General features: G+C 36.6%; 1 protein-coding gene across 11 annotated transcripts in view; it reads left to right on the forward strand.

Annotated features, from left to right (window-relative positions):
- The window catches only part of LOC131690615 (unconventional myosin-XVIIIa), a 253,319-nt gene that overhangs the window by 90,416 nt on the left and 137,739 nt on the right, over window positions 1–25,164 (forward strand). For 8 of the 11 annotated variants that reach the window (XM_058976523.1, XM_058976521.1, XM_058976522.1 and 5 more), the window contains one exon: window positions 20,860–21,234. In XM_058976523.1, coding sequence (XP_058832506.1) covers window positions 20,860–21,234 — 375 coding nt within the window. Of the gene's footprint in view, window positions 1–10,381; window positions 11,469–20,859; window positions 21,235–25,164 lie in introns of those variants that run through there. The other 3 variants (XM_058976525.1, XM_058976526.1, XM_058976527.1) reach the window with 2 other exon arrangements.

Raw genomic sequence — 25,164 nt, forward strand, 5'->3', positions numbered from 1 at the left:
ACTGCTATTTCATTCACACATTGCAAACTAGATTGAATCCTCCTAGACGAGAGATGTGGTATTTCTGTAATGAAATTAAATGGGCTGTTACTAATGTTGTGTTAGCTTTGAATCGAAATTCCGTTCGAACTAGAAATATTATCAAATGTTAAAAAAACTATCGTCATCCACCCCATGCACGATTATCCGAATGAAAATTGAACAGAATTTTAAGTTTTTACTAAAACTAAAAAACTTAGTCTTATTGTGCCTTTGGAAAACTTTTCGTATTATTGATCTCCTTTTTTCTTTTTCAACTACATATAAGGTCTTGATTTGAGGTATTATCGAGCAAAAATGGTGATAACAATGTTTTTTAAAATTTCACAATATTGATTTAAAAAAATCAATTTTTGATATTATATGTTCTTATATCTTTTTAATCGTAGAGTTTTGATGTGTAAGATGTTCATCTTAATCTACTTTGAAAATCATCTAAGGGATGTGTTGGCGAAATATGTAAGCTGCAGAAGTTTTCATGAATTGACCCTTGGTTGTGTATTGACATTACTTTCACGGTGGACAGTATAAAAGAATATAGTTTCGTTCTAAAATTTTGCACTTTACAAGATATTTCCACTTGCCGATTTTTTGGTGATCTATACTTCAAAACATTATTTTTCATATGGCAGCAACGATATTTAATTGCCGGAGATATTAACATTTGAAAACAGTTTTTTCTCTCATAGCTATGTAACGAAAAAAGTTGAGTAATTGATATATAAGAATAAATTATGCACCTGAAATGAAGGTTGAAATTGAAAAGCAATTGAAAAGAGCATAAATTCAGCTTGTAAAATTATTTTTATTTACTTTAAATGGCAGAATGTTATCAACAATCAGAAATTCAGAAAAAAATTCACTTTTGCTCGATTTCCCCACACTATGACCTCGACTATGACCTTGAGACGATCATAAAAGAATCGCAAGCTGCCCAAATGTGACTTACCTGTATTTTGGCTAGCTCTCCAAAATGACGCAGTTTTCAACCATTCTGTGTCTGCGAGCGAAATGTTCGTCTGCCAACGACTTCAAAGCAGCATCCAGAACACTTTCTCGATAATATGATAAATACTTTGACCATTATTTGTCGCATGTTGTGCCTTCTATTGGCCATCCGATGACTCAAATTCTCGAATGAACGGTCGATCAAGTAAACCCTATCGTTTTGAAAGCTTACGAATTGTTCAATTTGGAAAAAAACTTCGCCAAAAAACACGATTGTCCAGCATAACTTGGTGGTGCTTCGGTGTGAGGTCATGGGCCTTTTGGAACTTGCAGTTCTTGACCTTCAGTTCATTTTCAATATGCGTCGGAAGCTGTGGTCAGACATTTTCAGTCCTTTAGCCACTTGATTGGCACTTCATTGGGAATTTCGCTAAAATCGCTTCATATGACGTTTTGTTACCATTGCTATGAAAATTTGTTGGACTTGTTGGGAAAACTCATTGAGCTCGTATTTCTAACGATATCCAAATACAAACTATGAAGTATTTCCTCGATACAATCTTTAACTTAGGGCAACAGGTATTCAGCTTTGCCGAAAAGTGGTGTCGTTAAGCTAAATGATCGGTTATTCCAAGTAAACTTTTAATGGCTCTTTGCAAATAGACTTCAGTGTCAAGGAAGCATGCATGAACTTCGTGCAGTGCGAACTTAAACAGGGGTTTCACACGCATCTACTGGGCTTATACAATAATTGTACGTCCAATGCTGTCATACCTGCATGACGCTCATGGCGACGACTGGTACATTTACATAGGGTGACCAAACGTTCTGGCTTCCCAGGACATAACCAGGTTTTAAACTTACTGTCCTGGTGTCCTGGAACATCCAGGAAAACGTTTGATTAGTCCTGGTTTTTCTTTTCTATGCCTATAACATTTTGTTTTTCATTAAGTTGTCACTTTATTCACCTTGGTCCAGATCGCAGTTACTCTAAACCAGAGTACTAGAAACAATGCACTTGAATTTCCCAATTGCTCCTTCTGATGTCTCTTTTCAATCTCTCAATAATGCCTCGTAATTTCTCTTTTCAATTTGATTTTTTCACCTGAAAATTGACAATAGAAATAACAAGTCACTCATATGTAGATACTTGACATGTGAATTAACAGTATTCCGCTTAGAAGGAAATCTGCCAACCTGCAGATACCCGTCACGATTTGGGCAGCTGTCAAAGTGCTTTGACAGCTGATAATCGGTATCCAGTTGTACCTCAGGGAACAGACATATAAGCTAGAACAAACTTTCCCGAAAAACCTGTGTAAACATTTAAATGAAAATACGTTGAAAATCACCATCGCATTCAGGTTTGCATACGTGAGTCACCATTGTATCCAAGTTTGCATACAAGTCCCGTATAGCGATTGCTGGCCGATCGAAGCGCCGACCAGTGGCAAGTCTCTACTTGCTGTTGTCATTTCAAAGCGACAGTTTAATTTCTTACATAAGTTGAAAACTTTACTTGTATGTCAGTTCTCAGAGGTTTTACCGACGATATATGCATTACTGTACCATGTTCTACACACCTAGAACAAATCGTGTAAATTTACGTCTCTTGACCCTGTTATATACGTTATCAACAATGACACAATTTTACGTTAGATTTTAACTTTACATGACATTGCATTTCGCAAATCGCGTAATTTTACTCCACATATGGCGTTTTTCATGTAAAATTAAACGGAACACGGTTATATTTCGTCATTTCGTGAGTTGCAGTTTGCAAAATTCTATCATGTTTGAAATTACGTCAACTACAAAATTCATAATTTTTAGGTGTGAATGGGATTTCCTTTATAGATGGGACAATTATGCGTAGAGCGGCAGTCCTTTAAACTTTTAATTTATGTTGTTGTGTTCTTCAGGGTAAACTATAACCTTCGTGTCACGTTCATGAATTTCCGTTTACACAAATCGTTAGTTTTTGTATTCCGTATCCACATGATGAAATAATTCTGCTTGATTAAATGATTAAATCAGGCGCGTATTTCTGCATATCAATTAATTTACCTATCAATGAATTTCATTTCGTGTTTAGTCAGTTTGGGTGTGAAATTTTCGGAAGACATTGTTTGATTTGCCTTCTAACGTTTGCTTAAGTAGTAAGAAAACATTATAGTGCATATAGGCGCAACAATTGAAGAATGATATTTTTACCAACAGCCATAAGTTCAGCTTGTCTTCGGCACCCTCCTACGATAGAACTGGTTTGCCGAAAACAAATTACCACTCGACGGTTTTCGTTATTCTGCTTAAACCCGTTTGCTTGCATCTACCAAACTTTTACTTGTTGCATTGGTTCGAGTGCCGCTGGAAAGTATGTACAACCACTATGATTAAACAACTTTATCAGATTGTCATAAATTCATTTTAAGTATCCTGTTAGTCTACACTGTCCTATGCATTAAGAATCGGATAAGAAGTCGGTCGGTTAATTTCCGTAGCGGTATGTAGGACCAAAGTTTTGCGCTCCTCTATTTAGTTTTTTACGAGGAAATAAGGTCGCGTTAAAAAACCGCGTTAATTTGAAAAAAACAGCGTAGAAAAAAATACGTAGAAAAACATGGTAGAAAAAAACGCAATTGTTCAAAAATCCGCGCAAAGAAAAACTTTTTCCTCGTCGTTTTAATATAAGAATGGTTGCTTCTGCAAACTTTTAGCACTGCTAAACTCCGGAACGTTGCTCAAACAACCAATATTTTATTTAGAAATTGCGGAACTATGAAGTCTTTCCTGTTGAAGCCCGTTTCGAATGCCATTTTAACAACTTATTTCAGGTGCATGCAATGTTTAAAACAAATGCAAAATCAATACAATCGCACAGTTTTACCACAGTTACCATTTGATTATAATGTTGAACTGCAAAGTTTTATCTCATTTCTTTAATTTGCTCGAAAGTTTTGGGGTGGGACACAGTATTTTCTAGTTAGACTTATTATTTATTACAAAACCAGGAATCTTTCATTCACAGCACTTGGAAACAGTATGGGAAAGCTTAATGTGTGTGTCTATTTGTGTCCGTACAAAAACAAAACTAAAACCGTCAGGGGGCTACTTTACGCCAAAAAGTTTTTTTTCAAATCATGTTAACTTCTTGATTTATTATTATGGATGCCTTTTTCAATGATCCTTATGAATTAGACAACCTTGTTTTAATATTTTTCTAGAAGTAGTTTTAATTGTGTTCCGGAGAGCAAAGGCTTTTCCAACGGAAACGCGAATGGTACTGTTATATTTAATGGTCAGGTCAATTCATCCAGCTTTTATGAGATATCAATTTCCAATATACTGAGAACCTTTTTGTTTTGTAAGGTTGTAACAAATACAAATTAAATGCGCCCAGGTCTCATAGAAAATAGCCTGCTCTTTTTTGTTCTCAAAATTTTTAAATTATGCTACCCAATTCGTCTGTATCGTCTTGACAGGATAGAGTTGACGAAATAAAAATGATCTGGCAACGCTACATGATCGAAGCATGCTACTGGCGCCCTTTCACTTGTTGTTCATTGTGATCTTCGCAAACCCAGGCTTGTTTTTTATACCAGGAGGAACTGAAAGTAATCCTTAGCCAACGGGGAGTTCCTGCATTCTTCTCTTTTTTCTAAAAGCAAACCACGGAATAAAAAGAGCTAGTTTTCTATTGCTCCTGTTCTCTCCGGAGCAACTGGGAGCAAAATGCGTGTCAAACCTTCTATGTACTTACTTTTAGTCTAATAGTGTATTTCAAGAACGTTAAAATATGTTCCAGTAATTGGTATAGTATGTTCGCCAGTCAAAACGTCGGAAATTCTAAAGAATAGAGGCAAGTAAAAATATAAAAATGTTGTCCCATTCCACACTTCGAAATGATTTGGCGATTATTATGAACTTGATACTTTTGGAATCATAACTGTTTTGATCTCAGGCTTTCGACATTCAAACACATAGTTCCGGAATGCTCGCCGTAATGATTATTTCTACATAAGTAAAATATGGTCGAATCCTTAGTTCATTTCGTTTCAATACCTAAAATTAATGTTAAAATTAGTCAATAGAAATAATTTTATAAAAAAATCCTAATTGAACTTTTCTTCTGGTTTCCTGAACAATATACAGTATCTATGGAGATTTAGATTTTCGATATTTTTATGTTCAGCGCTGCCAGTTCTGGCAATTTTTCATTAAAGTACACTGTCATTTTGACACTGTACCTTTCCAGGTACAGGTTTGCGTAAAACGTGTCCTCGAAAAATCATCAGAGCATTCCGTATTACCATATCTGAATTTGGTTGTAACCATACCCGAGCAGAAGAAAATAACTTCAAAATACCAAATTCAGGTATGCTGTACTCAATACTTGAACACCACAATAAGGTATTGAGGAGCCTTGCATAAGAGGTAAAATACCTGCAATAATAACTGAGACATGTACTAGGAATAACTAGGTGATAATGAAACGAGTTATTATAATACCTGAATAATAACAAAACCTTTTCAACCTTCCAATGACAAAATTCACTGTATGGATGTATTCAATAAGGTATTGATTTGGTATTTGTAAAAATCATTGGAATACATATATAATACTAAAATAAGGTATTATACCTCATTGAGGTATTAGGCAAGTATTGAAGAATGTTTCTTCAATACCTGCTTAATACCTCAATGAGGTATTAGTAATCAATTAATACCAGGTTTTGGTATGATACCAGAAAATAGTATGCTCAGGTTATTGGCCAGTTATTTTCTCCTGGTCGGGTAAGGTCATTCGCCTACCCTGCAGAACTATTCTCCGTTGCTCTTTCTGTCATTCCATTCTGTCCATTTGCTTCAATAGGGATCTTTAATTTGGAAAAAATGTGTCAGTTTTTCATATGTATTGATAGCGGGTGTCCTTACGAGTTCACTCATATAATTCTTAAACGTTAATTATTCTTTTCTGATTTTTATATTTAAAAAAAAAACAAATTAAATTCAACCAACAAACTGACAGTTGTCCTACTAAATGACGTATCTGCAAATATCTCGTTTTCCTCATTGTTAACCGGGACAGCACCCCACACAGCATGATCTGCTACTTTTGCAATCCGCTAGCAGCCTGCCATTGCAAGTTTCATATGCAAACTCTGGTAGATCTGATAAGGCAACCTATAGAGTCGTGCAAGTCGCATGGGTTTGGATGTGTTATTGTCCTAAAAGCATAAGCATAAGCATAAGCATAAGCATAAGAGATCGCCCGTAGTTGCTACTCCGTTATTGACCAGAACCAAATTAGGTTGCAAAATGTTGATTGGAACAACATGCTTGGGAATAACATGATGAGCCACATTGTACAATCTATTCCGATCCCTGCATGCTGATCAATACCGACGCCGGCTACGTCCGAATGCAGATCTTCTGGGAAAGGAAGGAATGTTAGTCCGATACATGTTGCTACTAGAGACCGAGGAATCCTCTGCATCTCCACATGTATCACGGGAAGGGGAGAGTTGTTAGTAAGTGTGCCAATAGCGTTATCATGTAATAATTGCTCTGGGCAGCCGGCTGCCGAGAATTTGGGAAATTTATCATTTGTTGTATTAATACGAATAGCAAAATAAGCAACTTGAACTCCGGATAGCCGGCTATAAGGAGCACTGCTTATATTTTTTAATAATATTCAATCACGCGACGAATTTATTCGTGGATAGGGTCTAGGATTCGCTCCAAGCAAGCGATGCGACCTGTAAAGCATAGTTTATTAGGGATCATCCATAAATGACGTAGCATTTTTTGAGCAATTTTTACCAGCCCCCTCCCCCATCGTAGCATTTCGTCACAAACCTCTAAATACCCCCTGGTAATTACGTAGCTTGACGGTAACTCTCCCCCCCTGTCCCCGTGATTTTTTTAAATAAAAACCAATGTTAGTTATTCCCCTTTGAAAAAGCTACATAGCCTGACATGACCCCCTACCCTCCAGTCGTCACACATCATCACAAAATGCAAAACTCTCCCCTCTCCCATATAATGCTACGTCATTTATGAATGATCCCTTAGTTTGTAGTTCAGTTAGTTTTCGAAAACACGATCGCTTGAAAAAGATCTTGTTAAGTTTTTTGTTCTTCTAAAATCTGGGTAGCCGGCTACCGAGAGTATCCTATGTTTTCTAAACAAAAGCAATTTCAACTCCACACAGCCGATCGTGGGAGTATTGCCCAGAAAAACTAATCTTATCTGCTTAATGGGCCGGATCACTATTTATTGCGACATTATTTAGACTAACTTCGCTATTCCTTCTCTACGATATATTTTTTGGGTTGCAAACTATCGAGTGATAACACGTTATACAAAGAGTTATGATAGCTCTAGATGTTATAAATCAGCGAAAGTGTTTCCTATTTCTAATATCGGATTGTTTGTGAAATACATGTATACGAACGATTATATCGAACATTGAAGGGAAATACAAAGGATCGTTAACCTGATGGACGGGTTTGTTACCAAAAACGGAACTTGAAATTTGATTCATTAAAACAGACGCGGCGAATTTTCAGTACGTATTGATCCGCGTTCATCGATACTAGTCAAATTAAAGTCTTATTGGAGCTGATTATTCACTTACCAATAGCTTTTTCAATATAATAAACTTTCCCCAAAAGTTGAACAAAATCTATTTTCACACATCGTCGAACCTCCTGTGTATTGAAAATGTCCAAAACTATTGATTGTCAACTACCAATAACTTTCCCTTCAATAAAAAACACTCCCGAAAAGTTGACAAAAAATTCGATTTTGACACATCGTCGGACCCCCCCCCCCCCCCTTTGCTTAGAAAATGTCCAAACTATTGATTTTCAACTGCCAACAACATGTCCTTCAATAGTTATTTATTTCTAAACAATTGAAATTTAACCGCATCAACTTCAACTCCAATAAACGGGAAAGTAACGCAAAATGTATCGCGATAACCACCGATGAATTATCGACGATGACGATGAATCCGACGATACATTATCGTTAACGGAGTTTCCGATGACGTTGACGGGTGGTTAACGTTATCGACGATGACGATTAATTATCGATTAACAACTCTGAACCTTAAGGTTCGCCCAGGTTAAGTCTTCGGTACGGAGCGATACCTCGATCTAGGAACTTCTAGCATGTTGTTAGTCGCCTCTTACGACATGGGAGCAGCTCCCAGAGGTTCTATTCTTGGCTGAAATAGTGCAAAAAGATTTCAGCCCGCCGGACACCACACGGCTTTGGATGTGTTATTGTCCTAAAAGGAAACAAACTAAAAAATGTTTTTTTTTTCAATAGTTGCGGGCCTAAAAATTGAAAAAGGACAGATATAAACTCACGGTACTATTCTGCATCAGGATATGCCTTAACCCGCATACCCCTAAAGATCCCTATACACACAGTTTAAATACTTCTAGAAACGATAGCTTTTTTATATGTTTGCTCCATTGTAACTACACTACTCAATTTGCAAATTATCGATTGCTGTTATTTTTCAAAACAGTCAATTAGTACTCCAATAAAAATTTGCTTTGAATTAGAGTCAAATCCCAAAATAAGAGTAAATTTTAGATCAAATATACAGATTGTGTAATATAGACTTGGCGTAAAGTAGCCCCAATTTTATATAAAATGAACATATGGTCACCAATTACCAAACAATCAAAAATACGGACAAAAAGTACAAACACAAGTAATTGCATTACATTGCCAGGTTAATTTCACGTAGTCTATTTCCTCTTATTTAATGATTTGGTCAGTATATCACACTTTTCCAAGAGAATTTAAGTTACAATGTTTTTTGCGCATATTTTATGCTGCAGCTACTACGATTATTTGCAAGTATTTTCTTAAACCTATGTCCAATTTTTATATTTGTGTTGTATCAGCCAATAATACTATGTTTTGCATTTGTCAAAATATAACGTTAAATTTGAACTAGAAGCGTAAGTGTCATTCTTTAATTTTCGGGGTAAAGTAGCCCCCGTGGTGTAAAGTAATCCCCGGTGACGGTACCAAATAAAAAAATTATCACTTTTAGGAGGATTAATCACTAAAAGACAGACCTCGCTATTTTTGATAAGTATTCCGAAAATGCCATTGACGTAAACTCTGCCGTTTCAATGTTAACAAATAATCACTATTTGAAATACTATATTTTTCAAAAATTGCTGAATTACTTCGAAAATACACGAGATCAGCCATTGTTGTAATATAAAAAGTTACCCATTTTGATCATTCAAACCTTGTTACAGATCAAGATGACATTAAAAAAGTTATATTAATGAATTGTCTTTTAAGCAATAATACTGAATTTATTAAAGATGAAGACTTTGTTCCTTCAGTAAAGTTATGGGCAAAAGCTTGCTCTACAATTTTGCTGAAGATATAATCTTAATAGGGTAACTGTGGGTAAGACGGACATATGGTTATTTTAGGCATATAACATATAAAATTCAATTGTATTATATGTGTCCCTCTCATTATGGATATCTTTGAATTATGAAACTTTTAGTAGGCTTTGAATACTGTACAATTTAAGCAAACATTGATACTCTGTGCATCGTTCGGATGTAATCCCTGATTAATTCTATTGATTCATCTTTATAGGAATGTCTCGCGTAATTTTATTCAAAAACTCCGCGTAAAAAGCGCGTACAAAATAGACTTCAGACTGCATTGTTAGTTGAAACTTTAGAGAAGCGAATATTTATTTTAAAGTGCTCTTTTTCTATTCTCTTCTAGAACGGCATTAAACTAAGCAGTTATACAACCTTTTTATTGTAATGTGTGAAGGTATTTCGTTGATATTCAGCAACGCCGCCTCTAGAGAAGCGAAGGCGTCTCAGCATGCGCGTTTTTAATGACGAACGCGCATTCCGAACTGCAATATATATCGCCCTACCTTTTATTCATTTGTTCTTCTTCAGCTATACCTATGCCTTCCTAAACCTTGCGAAGGTAGTGATTGTGTAGGGGAAGAAAAATCGTCTCATCGAGACTGGAATCTATAAATGTTTGATCATTTTACACCTTCTGATGAATTTCAATTAACATAAACATCAATAATAGCAACTCGCTAAGCTGCTTTATGTAATGTTCGCGCTAGTTTATATCACTGTATCTTTTTAGCGGTTTTGTCATGACAATGGGTTTGTGGATTTGAATCTAAACAGACGCTGATTTGCATATATATTTTGCAACAGTAGCTTTGACACTCAGAAAAAAGTAGCTGTGGGTGGCACTTCTCAAATCACGAATACGATTTTGAATGACCTTGTGTCATGCTCTTCGATAAGCAATCCCACCTGTGTTTATTGTTATCTATTCAGACTATTTTGCTCTGTAAAATCAGTTTCAATGGAGAGAATAATAACTGTTGGATTTTTTCCGGGAAAAAACTAGCCGGCTGTAGTGATACTGACACTGATTAATTGTAAATAGAAGCTACAGTAAATGAAGTTAAATGATAGTGGGCTGAATGGTAGCTGCTATATTCCGGAAAAGTGAATAAAATGTCCGTGAATCAATTTCAACGCAGTTTCGAACAGTCATTGCGTTCATCATATAACAGCGGTCCGGTGATAGCCACATCCGTTATTACTCCCCTGAAAAAGGAAATACATCGAGGATGTACAGGGAAAGCTCATGCATGTGGTACATTAAAAACAATTCGACACACGCCAGTTATAGAGCGACCTTTCCGAAAGGGTAGCTTCAGTTCAGACACAATCAGCGACACCAGTTCCGATATTTCTCAATCAAATCAAAGTCCAGCGGTTGAAACCAAGCCTCCTAGTAGAAAATTACGACTGTTTTCGTCATTTCGTCGAAAAACAACTGATAACTTACCATCTCCTGATGAAATCAATCGTAATTCCAAAAGTCTAAGGATTCGCGGTCGACTATACAGTGACGGTGACAAGTCTTCCGATGGTAAAAAACAATCATCAGATCAAACGGTGGGCCCCATTAATGGTACACCACCGCCAAAAAACACCAATTTACAACATAGTCAAAGTTTCCACTTATACAACCGTCGATCTAGAGACTGCCCTGCTTCACCCTTGCTAACAGTGCGATCGAAAGACCACCTGAGCACAACCAGTAACGGAGCCCCTACTAGCAATGGTATCGGAAGCAACAAAACAAACGGAACCCTCCTGAAACCTGCTCTGCAGAGGCGTTCTAGCAATCCAAATGATGCAGCAAACCAAAACGGCGGTAGTGGTAGATCAAGTTCGATCTCAATAGCGAATCCTGCGACGAATGGTGGCGGTACCACAACGGCAGCAAGCGGAGGTGGAATCAATCGGGGCTTGAGAAATTCATTTCGCCACAAACAGAACGTCGTGCAATGGAACAATATTTGGGAGCAGTCGTTCAGCGTCAAGCCAAGCGGCGGAACCTACAAGACGTATGATAAACTTCTGGCTTCAAAGGTAAATATACAAAATTCTAATGCAAATGCATGCAATATTGCTACGGGTTTGAGTGGTGGGTTCCAAATTTAAACGTGCTTCGTTTCCTTGAAGTTTATTATAGCACAGCATAGCATATGGAACTGCACGCATCAAAACGGACTGTTTCATTTAGGAAATATTGATTTTGTAGCGTGTAGCTTTGATTCCGGCAAGATACAGGGTTGATTTATAAGAACTTGAGAATTTTCAAAAGAGATAGAAGACGGATAGACTGATTGTATTACTCATTTTTTAATTATTTTCAGTAAACAGAGCCATTTCATTTTGCAAAGAATTGTGCTTGAAAAACGTTCAAAATAATGTAAAAATTTGCATAATACGCAATGACAAAAATCATCATCACTTTTGACATTTATTTTCCAAAATGATGAAGGACTGGCCGCTTACGGTCACTGCACACCAAACAGCCTTTCCTAAAATCTAAAAAAATATAAAAAATAGACACTTTACGAAGCTTCGGAATAAATGACGTAAAGTAAAATTTCGGATTTTTGTGTATCTCGTACACAAAAATCGAACAAGACACTTAAAAAGTATACTGACATGGTATCAGTACATTATAAGTTTAAAGTGAAGCTGATTTCAAATTTGAATGAATGGGTGGAATATTCTTGCAAAATAACCGATCTAGGAAAAAAATATCGAGTGGCCAAAGTCACCCCGATGATCAAAGTCACCCCGGTCTGCGGTACTATTTAACCTTCCATTGAATCAGGTGCTTACTATTTGCTTTATTCAATCATCAGTGGCTTCCACGTGTGTATGATTAGGAAAATTGATTACATCTTCTTTAAAAGAAAAATATCGAAACATAGTAAACAAAAAAAAGTGTGTGTGTTTTCCCTAGTAACAATTGAGGTTTTATGACACTCTTGAAGTCTTTCTTAAAACTTAGAATGCACTTGTAGTGTGCTATAAAACTAGAAATGCTACTTGGGTTATGTCATTTTCGTTTTTGACTCTGCACTAGAGTGGGGCACGGTTAGCATAGCATAGCATAGCAAAAATGACCGCACTCTTCATGGGTGGCTGATACAGTGAAATCTTTTTATGCAATAGTATAGTTCACTGCACACCTGGCCATGTCCTTACGATCGCCAAAGGGAAGGAAATGTTAGTTGAATACCTACTTGAGAAGATGCGGGAAACCCACGCAATCTTCATAGGCATTACGGATGTTAGAATTGATTAGTAGGGAAAGAAAATGGGATTGGGTTTGGTGTGATTTATATAATATTCAAGTAAATAGACAATAAAAATTAATTATAAATTAGATTGATCTCACCAAATTCACTTGGCTGGTCTGTAACAGATGCAGGTTTCAGGAACCATCGTTATGCTACTTTTTCCGAACATTCCGCTTAGATGGGATACCGCAACAATGAAAAGTCTGAGATGAAGTTGACGAAGAAAGCATCGATGATGATCCGGGTTTCTGTTCTAACTACAAACCACTAACAGACCAATACCGATGCTAACGTTCTCACGGTGTGAAACGTTTACCCAGTTTGCCCCGAATATCAAACCTTCAGCAGAAACTTAAACTTCAATAAACCAACATAATCTCCTTCACACAACGCTACAACCAGTACTAATCAAATCGTTAATCCCACCCGCACTACCGCTTGCCAGAAGAAAACTAACCAAAGAACACACTCCAATGTACACTCCAGTTCAGTGATGCCACATTGAAATCTATGTTTCGGTCAAAAAAATCTTTTTACCATTTGTGATGACTAAAACAAAACAAAATCTGTGATACATTTATGAAAAATCTGTGAAAAATCACAATACAGTGAAGGGGACATTGATAAAATCGGAACATATATTTTTCTTTCTTTTTAAAAAACTGAAGCTCTTAAAAAAATTCTATATTGAGATATAGCCTCATAACCTTTCCTGATTGTTTAGCTTAAACTTCGCTTAATTTTTTTTTTTTTTGCATATTTCGGATCTCTAAGATAAGAAAAATATGCTCAAAAAAGGATTTACTCGAATTCAACTTGGTTCGTCTGCTAGAGCCCCGTCAAACTACCAACTATCAATTGTTATATGAAGCTGATAAAATCGGGTAAAAAAGCTGCTAAAATCGGGGGTAGATAAAATCGGGAGCTGTTAAAATAAGGTGCTGATAAAATCGGATCTTCACTGTATTTTCAAAAATCTGAAAATCTGCGATTTTTTCATCAAAGTACCAAAAATCTGTCATCTGTGAAAAAGAATCAAACGGGCAAAAGCAAACGGGTTTGTTTTCAACCAAGAAACTGGCCCAGTTGCATACATACAATGATCACAAATCACAGAAAATACAGAACGCTCGTTCTTTCGGAGCTGAATAAACGAATTTCAAGTGTTCGCTGGCGGTGGCCGGTGGGGTGGTTAGGTGAGAAAGACCCCGCTCTCTTTCTCTTTCAATTATATGTAGCGTTCTCAAATAAATTATGTGTAGCGTTCTCAAATAAATGCAGGGATGCCGCATTGAAATCTGTGTTTCGGTCGAAAAAATCTTTTTACCATCTGTGATGACTAAAAAAGGTATAAAATCTGTGGAAATCTGTGATTAATTTCCAAAACATCTGAGAAAAATCACAATATTTCCAAAAATCTGAGAAATTTTCATAAAAATGCCAAAAATCTGTCATCTGTGAAAAAGAATCTGTGATAAAAAATTATGAAAAAATCTGTAACATTACAGAAAAATCTGTGAATATGGTATCCCTGCAACTGGCGCGCCTGTAGGCTGTATATCATTGAAATGATGCCTGGCGGCAGTCATGGTATATAGTGCTTTGAGCTGACGAAACGTAGCAACTACTACGAGGTCAGAAAGCAAACTGACGATTTTTCTTATGTCTCACTTTTATAGTGCTCTCTGCTTGGTTGAATTGTACGGACCAATCAGCGCTGATAATTGGCACTTTCACAAAATTCATTATTCTCGTTGCTTATAGTAATCGTACATTTTACAGAATGAAATACAATATACGTGCACATATTTCCGATCAGGTAGTGCAAAAATATAACGATTTCGATTAGTACAACGGAAGTTATTCGCATTTGAAAACTGGGAAAATAGCTCAGCAGAAACTTTGAAACGGGACCCTATATTGAAACGTTAGAAGTATTCTACCTCAAAAATTTTAGTTTTCATAGCGGCATTGCTGCTTACGGTCGAATTATATACAATTTTTTGAAATTCTCTTATTGTGCAAAAGAAGTCGCATTTTATTCTTAAAAACTATTGTGAAGTGTCCAAACAGGTCAGATCATTCATTTGGACTCAATAAGAGAAAATCAAAGAACATTGCATAGGGGAGAGTGGAGATACATGAACCAATTTTTTTTGTTAATTGTTATATGTATTAGACCTTTTGCGATAGAATAATCTATATGCATGAATATGGTAGAACAAACATCGCTTTACTATATGCAATACCATTTGTAAACAAAAGTAACGTGTTATCAAAATTGTATGCATTTTTGTTAAAGATGGCAAATGGCTCCCAGTATCCCAACGGGTAGGGATACTTGAACCACTCCACAGTGGTCAAAAAGCGACCCCCAGAAGCACTTAATTAATCGCCGCGGGATTCCTATCATTATATATATATATATATATATATATATATATATATATATATATATATATATATATATATATATATATATATATATATATATATATATATATATATATATATATATATATATATATATATATATATATATATATATATATATATATATATATATATATATATATATATATATATATATATATATATATATATATATATATATATATATATATATATATATATATATATATATATATATATATATATATATATATATATATATATATATATATATATATATATATATATATATATATATATATATATCAAAAGTTTCGGAATTCGATAAGAAATCAAACGCAACTGATGAAAAAGTTCAGAAACAAAATTAGTGATGATCTAACAGATGCCTTTTATAATTTCTTTTACAATATTAAATCAATTAAGTCAAAGTTCGAAAATACGAAGTGCACATTTGAAGTGGAATAAATGTTCGAAAACTTTTCTAACGGTCAAGATAAAATAATTTCGAAAGCATCTACTTTGGAGTTTCAATCACCTCAAAAAAGCTTTCCAACGTGCAAAAATAGTAAGAGACTTGGTGGCTTCAGCAAAGCTGTTGATAATGTCAACCCCCGTAGCTCTGGCCACATATGCATGCAGTGGACCAAACCAGATGCGTTTGATTTCTCATCGAATTCCGCAGCTTTTCATATATAAATTATGATAGGAATTCCGCGGCGACCAATTAAGTGCCGTTTGGGAATCTCTTTTTGCCCATTACCGGAATACTCCGGGTACTCATACCCCCGTTACTCTTGCCACAGATGCGTGCAGAGGACCAAACCAGTTGCGTTTGATTTCTCATCAAATTCCGCAACTTTGCATATATAAATTTTGATAGGAATCCCACGGCGGGAATCGCTTTTTGCCTAATACCGGGAACACTCCGGGTACTAAAACCCCCGTAACTCTGGCCACAGATGCGTGAACAAAAGTAGATACGTATGATTTCTTATGAAGTTCTGCAATATAGATTATGATAGGAATCCCGCGGCGACTAATTCAGTGTCTCTGGGGGTCGCTTTTTGCCCACTGTGCACTCCATGGGGATAGTTGAACCATTATCCAGACCATCATAAAAACACGTAGAACCATACGAAAAAAGTTCGTTCATTCTGTCTTTTGCGCAAAAAATTATTTCATTTGAATGTTTGCAGTATAAAATCCATATTTATTTTTTAATATTTTTGTGTTCTTTCCTTTCTCCCATTGTGTTTTTCGTTGATCAATTTCATTTATGGCGAGTCGGTAGTGATGCTACTTCTTCCTCGTCCTTTCCTAATTTCTAGACTTACGTGGTTGAGCCTTTGGGAATCTGCGCAAGTTTCTGGTAATTAACCGGGTAGAATTATAGGTATATTCAGTGAGATCTCAGATTGATTTGATTCGTAGCCTCTAAAAAGAATTTCTACACTGCTCAATCCGAATCTTATTTCTAAACAATGAAAAGGATAAGCAGTAATTTTTTTCTCTTGATGTCCAAAATCAGCTTCTAATTACGTTTCTTGCCTTTTTTAAGTTTCTAACGTAACGACTTAAAATAGGGTACGAGATATTGTGTATTGCTCGACGTACTCTATGTCCCTTCTCAAAATTGTAAATCAGCGTAGACTTCATAGTTACACTCGTAGTCAAGCCTGTTTGCGTTTAGCGTTTATAGTTGCACATTATTTTGACAACCCTTTACAAAAAATAACAAAAATCCGAACCTAAAAGTGGTTCATGTATCCCCGCAAAAAGTGGCTCTTGTATCCCCACATGCCATAAGCAAATTTGAATTAAGCTGGCATGAAATATATAGCTTCGAAAATTCTTCATATTTTGCACCTACTTACACTAACGAAAAGCTTTATGATGTTTAGACTCACAGAAGGGACACCACAAACTTTTTTCAAAAAAACGTGAGGTCTCAATTGAGGCAACTTTTAATCTACAATAACTTTGATTATCTATAAAAGTGACAACAAACACTTCATACTATCGTAAATGCGTGTGAGGTTAGCTTACCGACAGAGCTACCAAAACGCATAAGGTTTGCACCAAAATTGGTAGAATGTGACATCATATCCTTAGTGCTTCACCTATCACCGTGGTTCAAGTATTCCCATTCTCCCCTATAATTCGAAAGCCAACATCAATGATGCTAGAAAAAATGAATATTTTATCAATCATCGGACCATCAATCGGTTTCTGCTTAATAACTTTATTCACAATCATCGTTTGCGGTCTTCGAAACTTTGTTTCATTATTATATTTCCTTTAAAAACCACATATTGATTTATTTTAGGAGGTAATGGGCGACTCCTGGAGGAATTATTTTGTGAAAATCAATTTTCCCATTCAAAATCAATCCCCGTGTAAACTTTAAACCGCGGGTGCAAAAATATAGTTTCACCGATCGAACTAAAAATTTGTATGGCTGTGCTAGGACCCAAATGTCACCCAAAAAGTTGCTCGGAGCAGGGATCTAATTTTTGTCCCACCCTACTGTACACCGGTGTAACCCCAGAAAAAAAACGAAAACGCTATTAGCTGAATAATTGTAAAATTTATCCTTATCTAGAATTTGCTATTTGATGAGAACTGTAGTAAAGTAGTAACACATGCGCTTTGATCATTACCATATGCTTTGCCTCTGCAGATGAAAAAACAAACCTAAACAGTCATTAATGAATTTGATTTTTATATCAGTGTTTATGCATTCCTAGCTTTTATGCGTGCAGACGTGATAGTAGAATTGGCTAGAAACTTTCAATAAACATTTATAACCCTCCCCTGTTATTATGTGCTACGTACCACTCAATTTGTTATCATTTGTAGACCATTCTAACTTTACATAATATAACAGAAAAAACAAGAACAGTTTTTCTGCTTCACGAAAGATTTTAGAATGAAATATTTAATTTATTTATAAACTCGATAAAAAATATTGGTCATTTTAGAGCTATTTTAGTGCTGTGTTACAAATGTACCCCAGAAAACCGTTTACGTGTCGTAAAGATCACAAACCCATTGTAGGATTAAGTAGCATCAAAATCATGGCTAGTTAATGAAAATAACACTCGTCCTTGATGGCTCAAAACTCCGAACAAATGCTGCTTTTTTAAACGGGAAGTCGAGGTGCATAATAGCTAGCCAATATTTGCATGTCTATTTGATTTATAGATAAAAATTGCTTGGTCGGTTTTGTCTCCGCAATTTTCTTTGCATGGGACAAAAATCACAGTATAGGGTTTTCCCGTTTTCACCTTGTTTTTATTGCCATTTCTCTAATTTGAACAGTCTGCTATCCGAACAACACATTGGCTTTAATTCGAACTCAAGCTTCCCATTTTAACGCCAATTTATTATGTTACTGTTTTAAATATTGGATGTTTGTACGCAATTCAGGTTGACAGATTAACGCAATTGCCGGGACTCCTTTCCAATAAAACTAATATAAGCAGAGCACCCTATTACTCATGAAATTGTCCGTTCCTAATACAACAACCACATATATGAAATCTACTAATTTCGAGATATAAAAATGCAGTCATTTCGCATGCTGTTCAAAAACAGCACGTGCAGCATGTAAACAGGGAGCCATGTTTCAATACCGAATGTAGTCTGCCACTCCCGGAAAGATAAAAAAAGATAAGTCTGCTTCCATGCGAACTACGTGTAGTTAGAAGCTAACCCAAGGGGTGAGTCGCTTAGCACAAATCGAATTGTGCTCACAAACAAATAGCGTGGTAGCTTGTGCCGCAATGTGCCACGGTGTGCCGAGATGTGCCATGGTGTTCGGTAAAACAAAAGCAATGGTTGCTATGATTATTCAACTACACTTTGTTGACAATTTTTGAGTTGTCAAAAGTGTGCCTCATTGTGCCACACATTGTGGTAACGAGTGAAATGATCGTGCATTACTGTGAATCGTAATCTTATATCGTGTTACCGTAGGTGATACAGTGTGTATGGCACATTGTTCTAAGCGACTCACCCCTTGAGCTAACCCGTAAATAAGCAACCGCCAGCGTTCCAAATATGCACAATCACGCACCATTCCCACATAAAAACGAATAACTTGCCTTTAGACTTTCTCTGCTGTTACCTCGATGGTGTTTCTATAGAGTACACTAAGTATGCACTGTTTATTTGTTTCTTCCAACGCATGCTATGTTACCTTCGGTAGCTACCGGGTGTGACACAACTTGTAGCTTGCCTTTGCCTACATAGTAACAACGCAGGTATCCGTGCATACATTTTAGAAGATCAAAACCAATTTCCCGCCACAACCTCAACAATACGGGATTTTACTTTCAAATCACCTTTACAACCTGTACAAGCATATCAGTCCCACATAAAGCACGAGGAGGAATCTTTTGTGGAGGATTTATTTTTCTTTTGAGTCTTATGACTTTTTTTGGTTTTTTTGTAATTTTTCCTAAACAAAACTTTTTTTATATGTACTTTATTAAATTCATGAAAGTCACAAACAAAACACAGGTTATCTATTTTTGATCAAAAACGCACATCCGACTGTTATGCTTTTATAGGCAATTTACCCCTCTAATCATCTGTTCGGTTCACAATAATGATTTGCCATGTCATGAGACTGTACGAGGGTTATGAGAACACTATCCGCAAACCAATCTGTCAAGTTACCGACTATGTTCGTACATTGATGATTACAAAAGATCGTGATTCTAGGGAAAAAAATCCAGTCAATTTATCAACCTCTCGTTTCCTCGCCGAAGGTGTTTGTTGATATTTTTCACGATTCTCACCCCTGTATTATTCTGTTTGAGCGTGTACCGTATCTATGAGTGGATCGCCATTTGATGCCGCCCAGAGCGATTTTCGACTTCTATATTATTAATTCCACAAGTTTTAGTCATTATAGATTCACGAGACTAGAAATTGCTGTTCGATTGAGTAGTATGATGAAGTCTAACTAGTGACAATCTTCGTATCAACTATTTTTCGTAGAGTACCGGATTCGGTATGTGAGAAATCACGTCCCTTTCTGTTTAATGGGACCTTTGAATGAGAAAAATAATAACATATTAAACGTGTATGTACTTCAAATTGATTGAAAATATTTCAAAATTCTACGAAAGTACTCTGAAAAATAGTTTGTTTTGAAAAACAACGTTGTACTCTCATGCATTGCACCGTACCTCACTGGAGTGTTTTATAGTTTGAATGCTCTATTAATAACATAATATTATTGCTCAGTTTGCCTGCGGACGGCATCCACTTGCGCGTTGCATCATTGGGATTTCGCTTAAATTGGTACTGCGCTGCGTTCATTCTGACTGCTGCTAACGCGGTGTACTCTATGCTGGCCGCAGACGGTTAAAGATAATTTAATTTATTCAAATGTTTTCCGTATTCTCGTTTGCTTACCGGTTGCCTATGTGCATCTGAAACTAAACAGAAGATCAGCACCGAAGAGTGCAACAGAGGTCATGCACCTTTGGGATTCCTAGCGGCAATCGCTGCCCGGGCTAAACTGGCAGCCGAATAATCTATTTTGGATATTTTTATGGAAGATGTTAATTTTACGAACCAAAATAAGTGCTACACAACTTTTCCCAGAACAATCTGATGTGAAATGTGATCCAACGTTTCGTTTGCTCTAGTTGTCTATTTTAGGCTCATTGCTGTTATTTATTTCAAATACCTCCAAAACTGACTTCAAATTTCTTCTTTCGATACTATTTTAGATTAAATCAAATCAACTTCACGACACAGATCGGGAAAACGGTCACGAAAGTAGCGAAAAAGTATGGCTCATCCACCGAGGCGGCTTTACGGCTGCTTCCAAACTACCGCACAGTATTTCTTCGGAGCCGGGCAAAACAATGCTGCAGCTCGAACACAACGGCGAGGAACTGAGTGTAGATGACGATGATATCGAACAGGCAAATCCGGAAACACTGGACCTGGTGGAAGATATCTGCCAGCTACGACACTTGAACGAGGCATCAATGCTACACGTCCTCCGACAGCGATATGCCAGTAATCTGATCCATACACGGGCTGGTCCGGTGTTGCTGGTGGTCAATCCGATGGCGCCTCTGTCGCTTTATTCCGAAAAGGTAAGTTTGTTGTTGTTTCGTACCATCTCATACTGAAAGAAGTAATTTACTTGTGGAAAACGGGAATCACTAATATGTCAAATAGAATGCTCCGTCGCTGGCCGAGTGTCACGCTGACTGGAAAATCTGTCGAACCATGGTTTGTTTTCTGTAGCGAGCGCGGTATTGTTCAGCTTCCAAATTCAGTGACGGATCTTTTTGGATTTTTTTTACCCACCTTTCGTCCCTCAAAATTGTCGATTTGTGTTTAATTAAAGGGTTACATACCTTTTTTATTTTCAAAAAAAGAAAAAAAGAACGAAAAATTCTCTAATTTTCATAGCGATCTGAGCAATAGATTGAAGGTTGCAGCGCTTTGAAGTGCCCCTAGCCTTTAAATTCGATTATCTCTAAATGTTGTTCTTTCGAAAAAATGGCTTTTCCATGATCACGATTACCGAGGAACTATTCAACCGATCATCTTCATTTGTGCAGACCCACGATTCGCGCGACCATTCAGAAACACACGCAAATATAAAATATAAAATCACGGTAGCGTACAAACGTTAGAGCCCCTCGCGATTTTCCAAGCAACCTACGCCCACGAACTCGCAAACATGAGTACATCCCGGTGATAAGGTGAACGTCTCAGCACTCATAAACTTACCAACGCGATCTCAAGCGTCAACCTATAAACTCTCGCGCTCGCGCCATCATGAGTCGGGATCGTCCGGAAGTCTCCATCTTTCGGTACCAACAGTCTAGGTCCATATTAATTATAAAAAAAGTTTGAAAAATTAAGAAAAAATAACTCCTATATCCAGTGGACAAGACGTTCCAAACCGAGAACTCTAGTGATATGGGGTAACTCACTCCCTGTCAGAATGTGATCCGTACACCGAAAACTAAATGAATGACGGTCCGCGAATATAAGAATGATCGCTGGGTTTCCCGAGCAGCACCGCTTGTTGATTAGCAGTTTCTACAACAAAACTTGTTGAAAAGAAGCGTAGATAAACCATTATTCAACTGGTTTAGCAACTGAAAAAGCGCATCAGGAAATATTTATGGTTATGCAACAAACCGCGGCCATTACATGTTGCAAGTGTTGCTTGGGTTAAAAATCAAATTTATACAAGCGAAGTCACATACACGCGAGCACACGCGACAAACACGTCGACATACGAACGCTTAAGCCTCTCGCGATCATCCACGCACACCTATGCCCACGATCGCGCATACTTGATAACACTCCGGCAATTATGTGAACGTTTTAGTACACACGATGTTACAAACACGTTCTCAAACGCGAACCTGCTAACGCGAGATCATGAATCAGTCACGCCCGGAAATCTTTAGCCTTTATTCTAGCAACTTAGGTCCGTACATCCAGTTGGACCAATCAAAAAATCAAGCGCACATTCACTAAACCACACGTTCTATTGCGACATGACTGAGAACTCTAGTGATATGGAAGAACCCACTTTCTTCTAGACTCTGAACCGTACACGAAAAAATAAGTATCAGATTCACGGTCCGCGCGCGATCATTCTTGAACACACGCGAATATGCGAAAGGCACACGGTTATAAAATAGAATTTATACACGCGAAGTTACATACACGTTAGCACACGCGACATACAAACGCACACGCGACATACAAACGCACACGCGATCGAATATGTTAACGTACAAATGTTCGAGTCCTTCGCGATGATACACGCTATCGCGAGTCCCTACACCCGCACATACCTGAACCGTACAATGAATATCACATTCAGAATCACGGCCCGCTACAATTGGCGTAAAGCAGTGGGCGCCATTCGCCTGTTTCGTCTGCAAATTGTAGTATGTGATTCTGACGGGGAGCCCTTCCAAGAACCTAGCTCTACAGCTCCAGTAGGACAACTCTTGAAAAATAATTATCTGAGAAACACAATGGCATAATCATTTTCAAAACAAAAATACACGAATTGTGAGAAAAATGCAGTTTAAGTTTTAAACTGGAAATATAGCATATTTGCCAACACTGTAACCAAAAATATCTATTTTTTCTAGATTCCCTGACTCATTTCCTTCAAAATGCACCTCACTGATTGTTTATAAACCAAATGAAGCCAAAGATATGAATAAAAGTTAAAAATTGATTATTTTTTTCCATGGAAAATTTTCCATGCACGATTATGACATGTCATACAAATTTTGTCATCAATACACACCTATGACACGTGTGAGTGCGACTTTTGTTTACATTTATAGTAAAAACTCGCAACATAATCAACCGATCTTCGTAATATTTGAAAGATACAGAATAGATAGAAGCATCAATGGTCTTCGTTGGATTGCTTATACCATTTATAAGTTTCAAGATATTCAATCTCAAACTTTAAAAATCGTTTTTCTTGAAATGTACTAAATGGCGCTTGTCATAAGATAGCACAATAGCGACGATATAGCAAGGAATAATTCATTTGCCTAATGAAGTCGTTTCGTAATAAGTCAACGAAAGTCATTTCGTGGTTTTCACGAAAAACTGGTAATAAAAAATAAAAGTGTTTTAATAGAACTACGAATGATTTATCATATGTACGAAAAATTCGCATATTTTATGAAAACTAATACGTATATTTTATGAAAATAAATACAGACGTACGAATCTAATTCGCAGCGATTTACGAATATATTCTATCAGTGTGTTCTATCTAAAAACTATAAGGGACCGTTCATATACCACGTGGTCAAAAAAATCTTCGTTTTTAACCACCTCCTCCCCCTCCGTTGACAAGCGTGGACAATTCCTGTACCCCTACCCCCTCTCTACGATATCCATGTGGACTTTTCAATTTTGTAATTTAATAAATAAAGGGGTTTTCCGAAAATTTCTGTGTTAGACTACTATGACGAAGAAGGACTTAAGGAAAATCTTTCAAACTTCAACCACAGAATATCACACACTTCTTTAGTCTTTTGTGAAATTTCCATGGAAATATCTTTTTTCTGAACGACTGAATTATGATCTTTCAAATTTACGTTTTAAATATTCCTCATATTATCATAAAATTGAAGTACCTCGTGGATTCTTCAATTGGCCTGCAATTTCACCCACAAGCCTTCAAAAATTAGTGGTATTTGACCAAGTCACAGCAGATTGACTCAAATGGGTCGCATAGAATTTTTTTCTCGGATTTTGTTCCACGCTATTTCTTCTGATTTTTTTGATGAAAGTTACCATCACACAAAATGATGTTATAAGCACTTTTACTATTTCAAAAGCTTGAAAAAGTTTAAAGGTAAGCGCTCACACCAATAACGATACCAAATTATTTCATTTTCTTATAAAAGACAAAATATAATAAAAAGTCCACGTGGACATTTCCAATTCCACCACCCCAAAACGGTATGCTTTAGGATGCTGTTTTGTAAAAATAGTGTGCGATTTTTGGGTAATAATATGAAATAAACTGGTCACACGTGGGTTTGTGTACCTTTCAGTAGACCTACAACCTACTCTAGGTCACTTGAAAAGTTCACTCAATGTTTGATTTTTTGTAGCAGCGTGTTATTGTTTGATAATTCGACGAAATCTGCAACAAACATGTTGGTCCATGCGGCGTCGCGGGAATGCAAGTTATTTACGCTTTCAGTCCGTTGCTTAAAATCCGTGCGCGGCGACGTATGGCATGGAATAACCTAATTACAAATGGCGGCTCATTTTGTTCTTCACACTAAAAAAAATTATCACTTAGATATCACATGCAAAAACATATAAATATTTTCCATAACACTTTTCACGTAAATGTTACATGTTTCACACATAGAATATGGTGGTTTTGATCTAATTAAAACGATTGGTGACTGCATGTACATGTTAAGTGAATTTCAGCTACTTTCCATCGGAATGTCGCATACTTTCAAATTAAAATCCATATAATCTTTATGTGAATTTCACGT

This window comes from Topomyia yanbarensis, chromosome 3 (genome assembly GCF_030247195.1).
Source record: "Topomyia yanbarensis strain Yona2022 chromosome 3, ASM3024719v1, whole genome shotgun sequence".
Taxonomy (NCBI): Eukaryota; Metazoa; Arthropoda; class Insecta; order Diptera; family Culicidae; genus Topomyia; species Topomyia yanbarensis.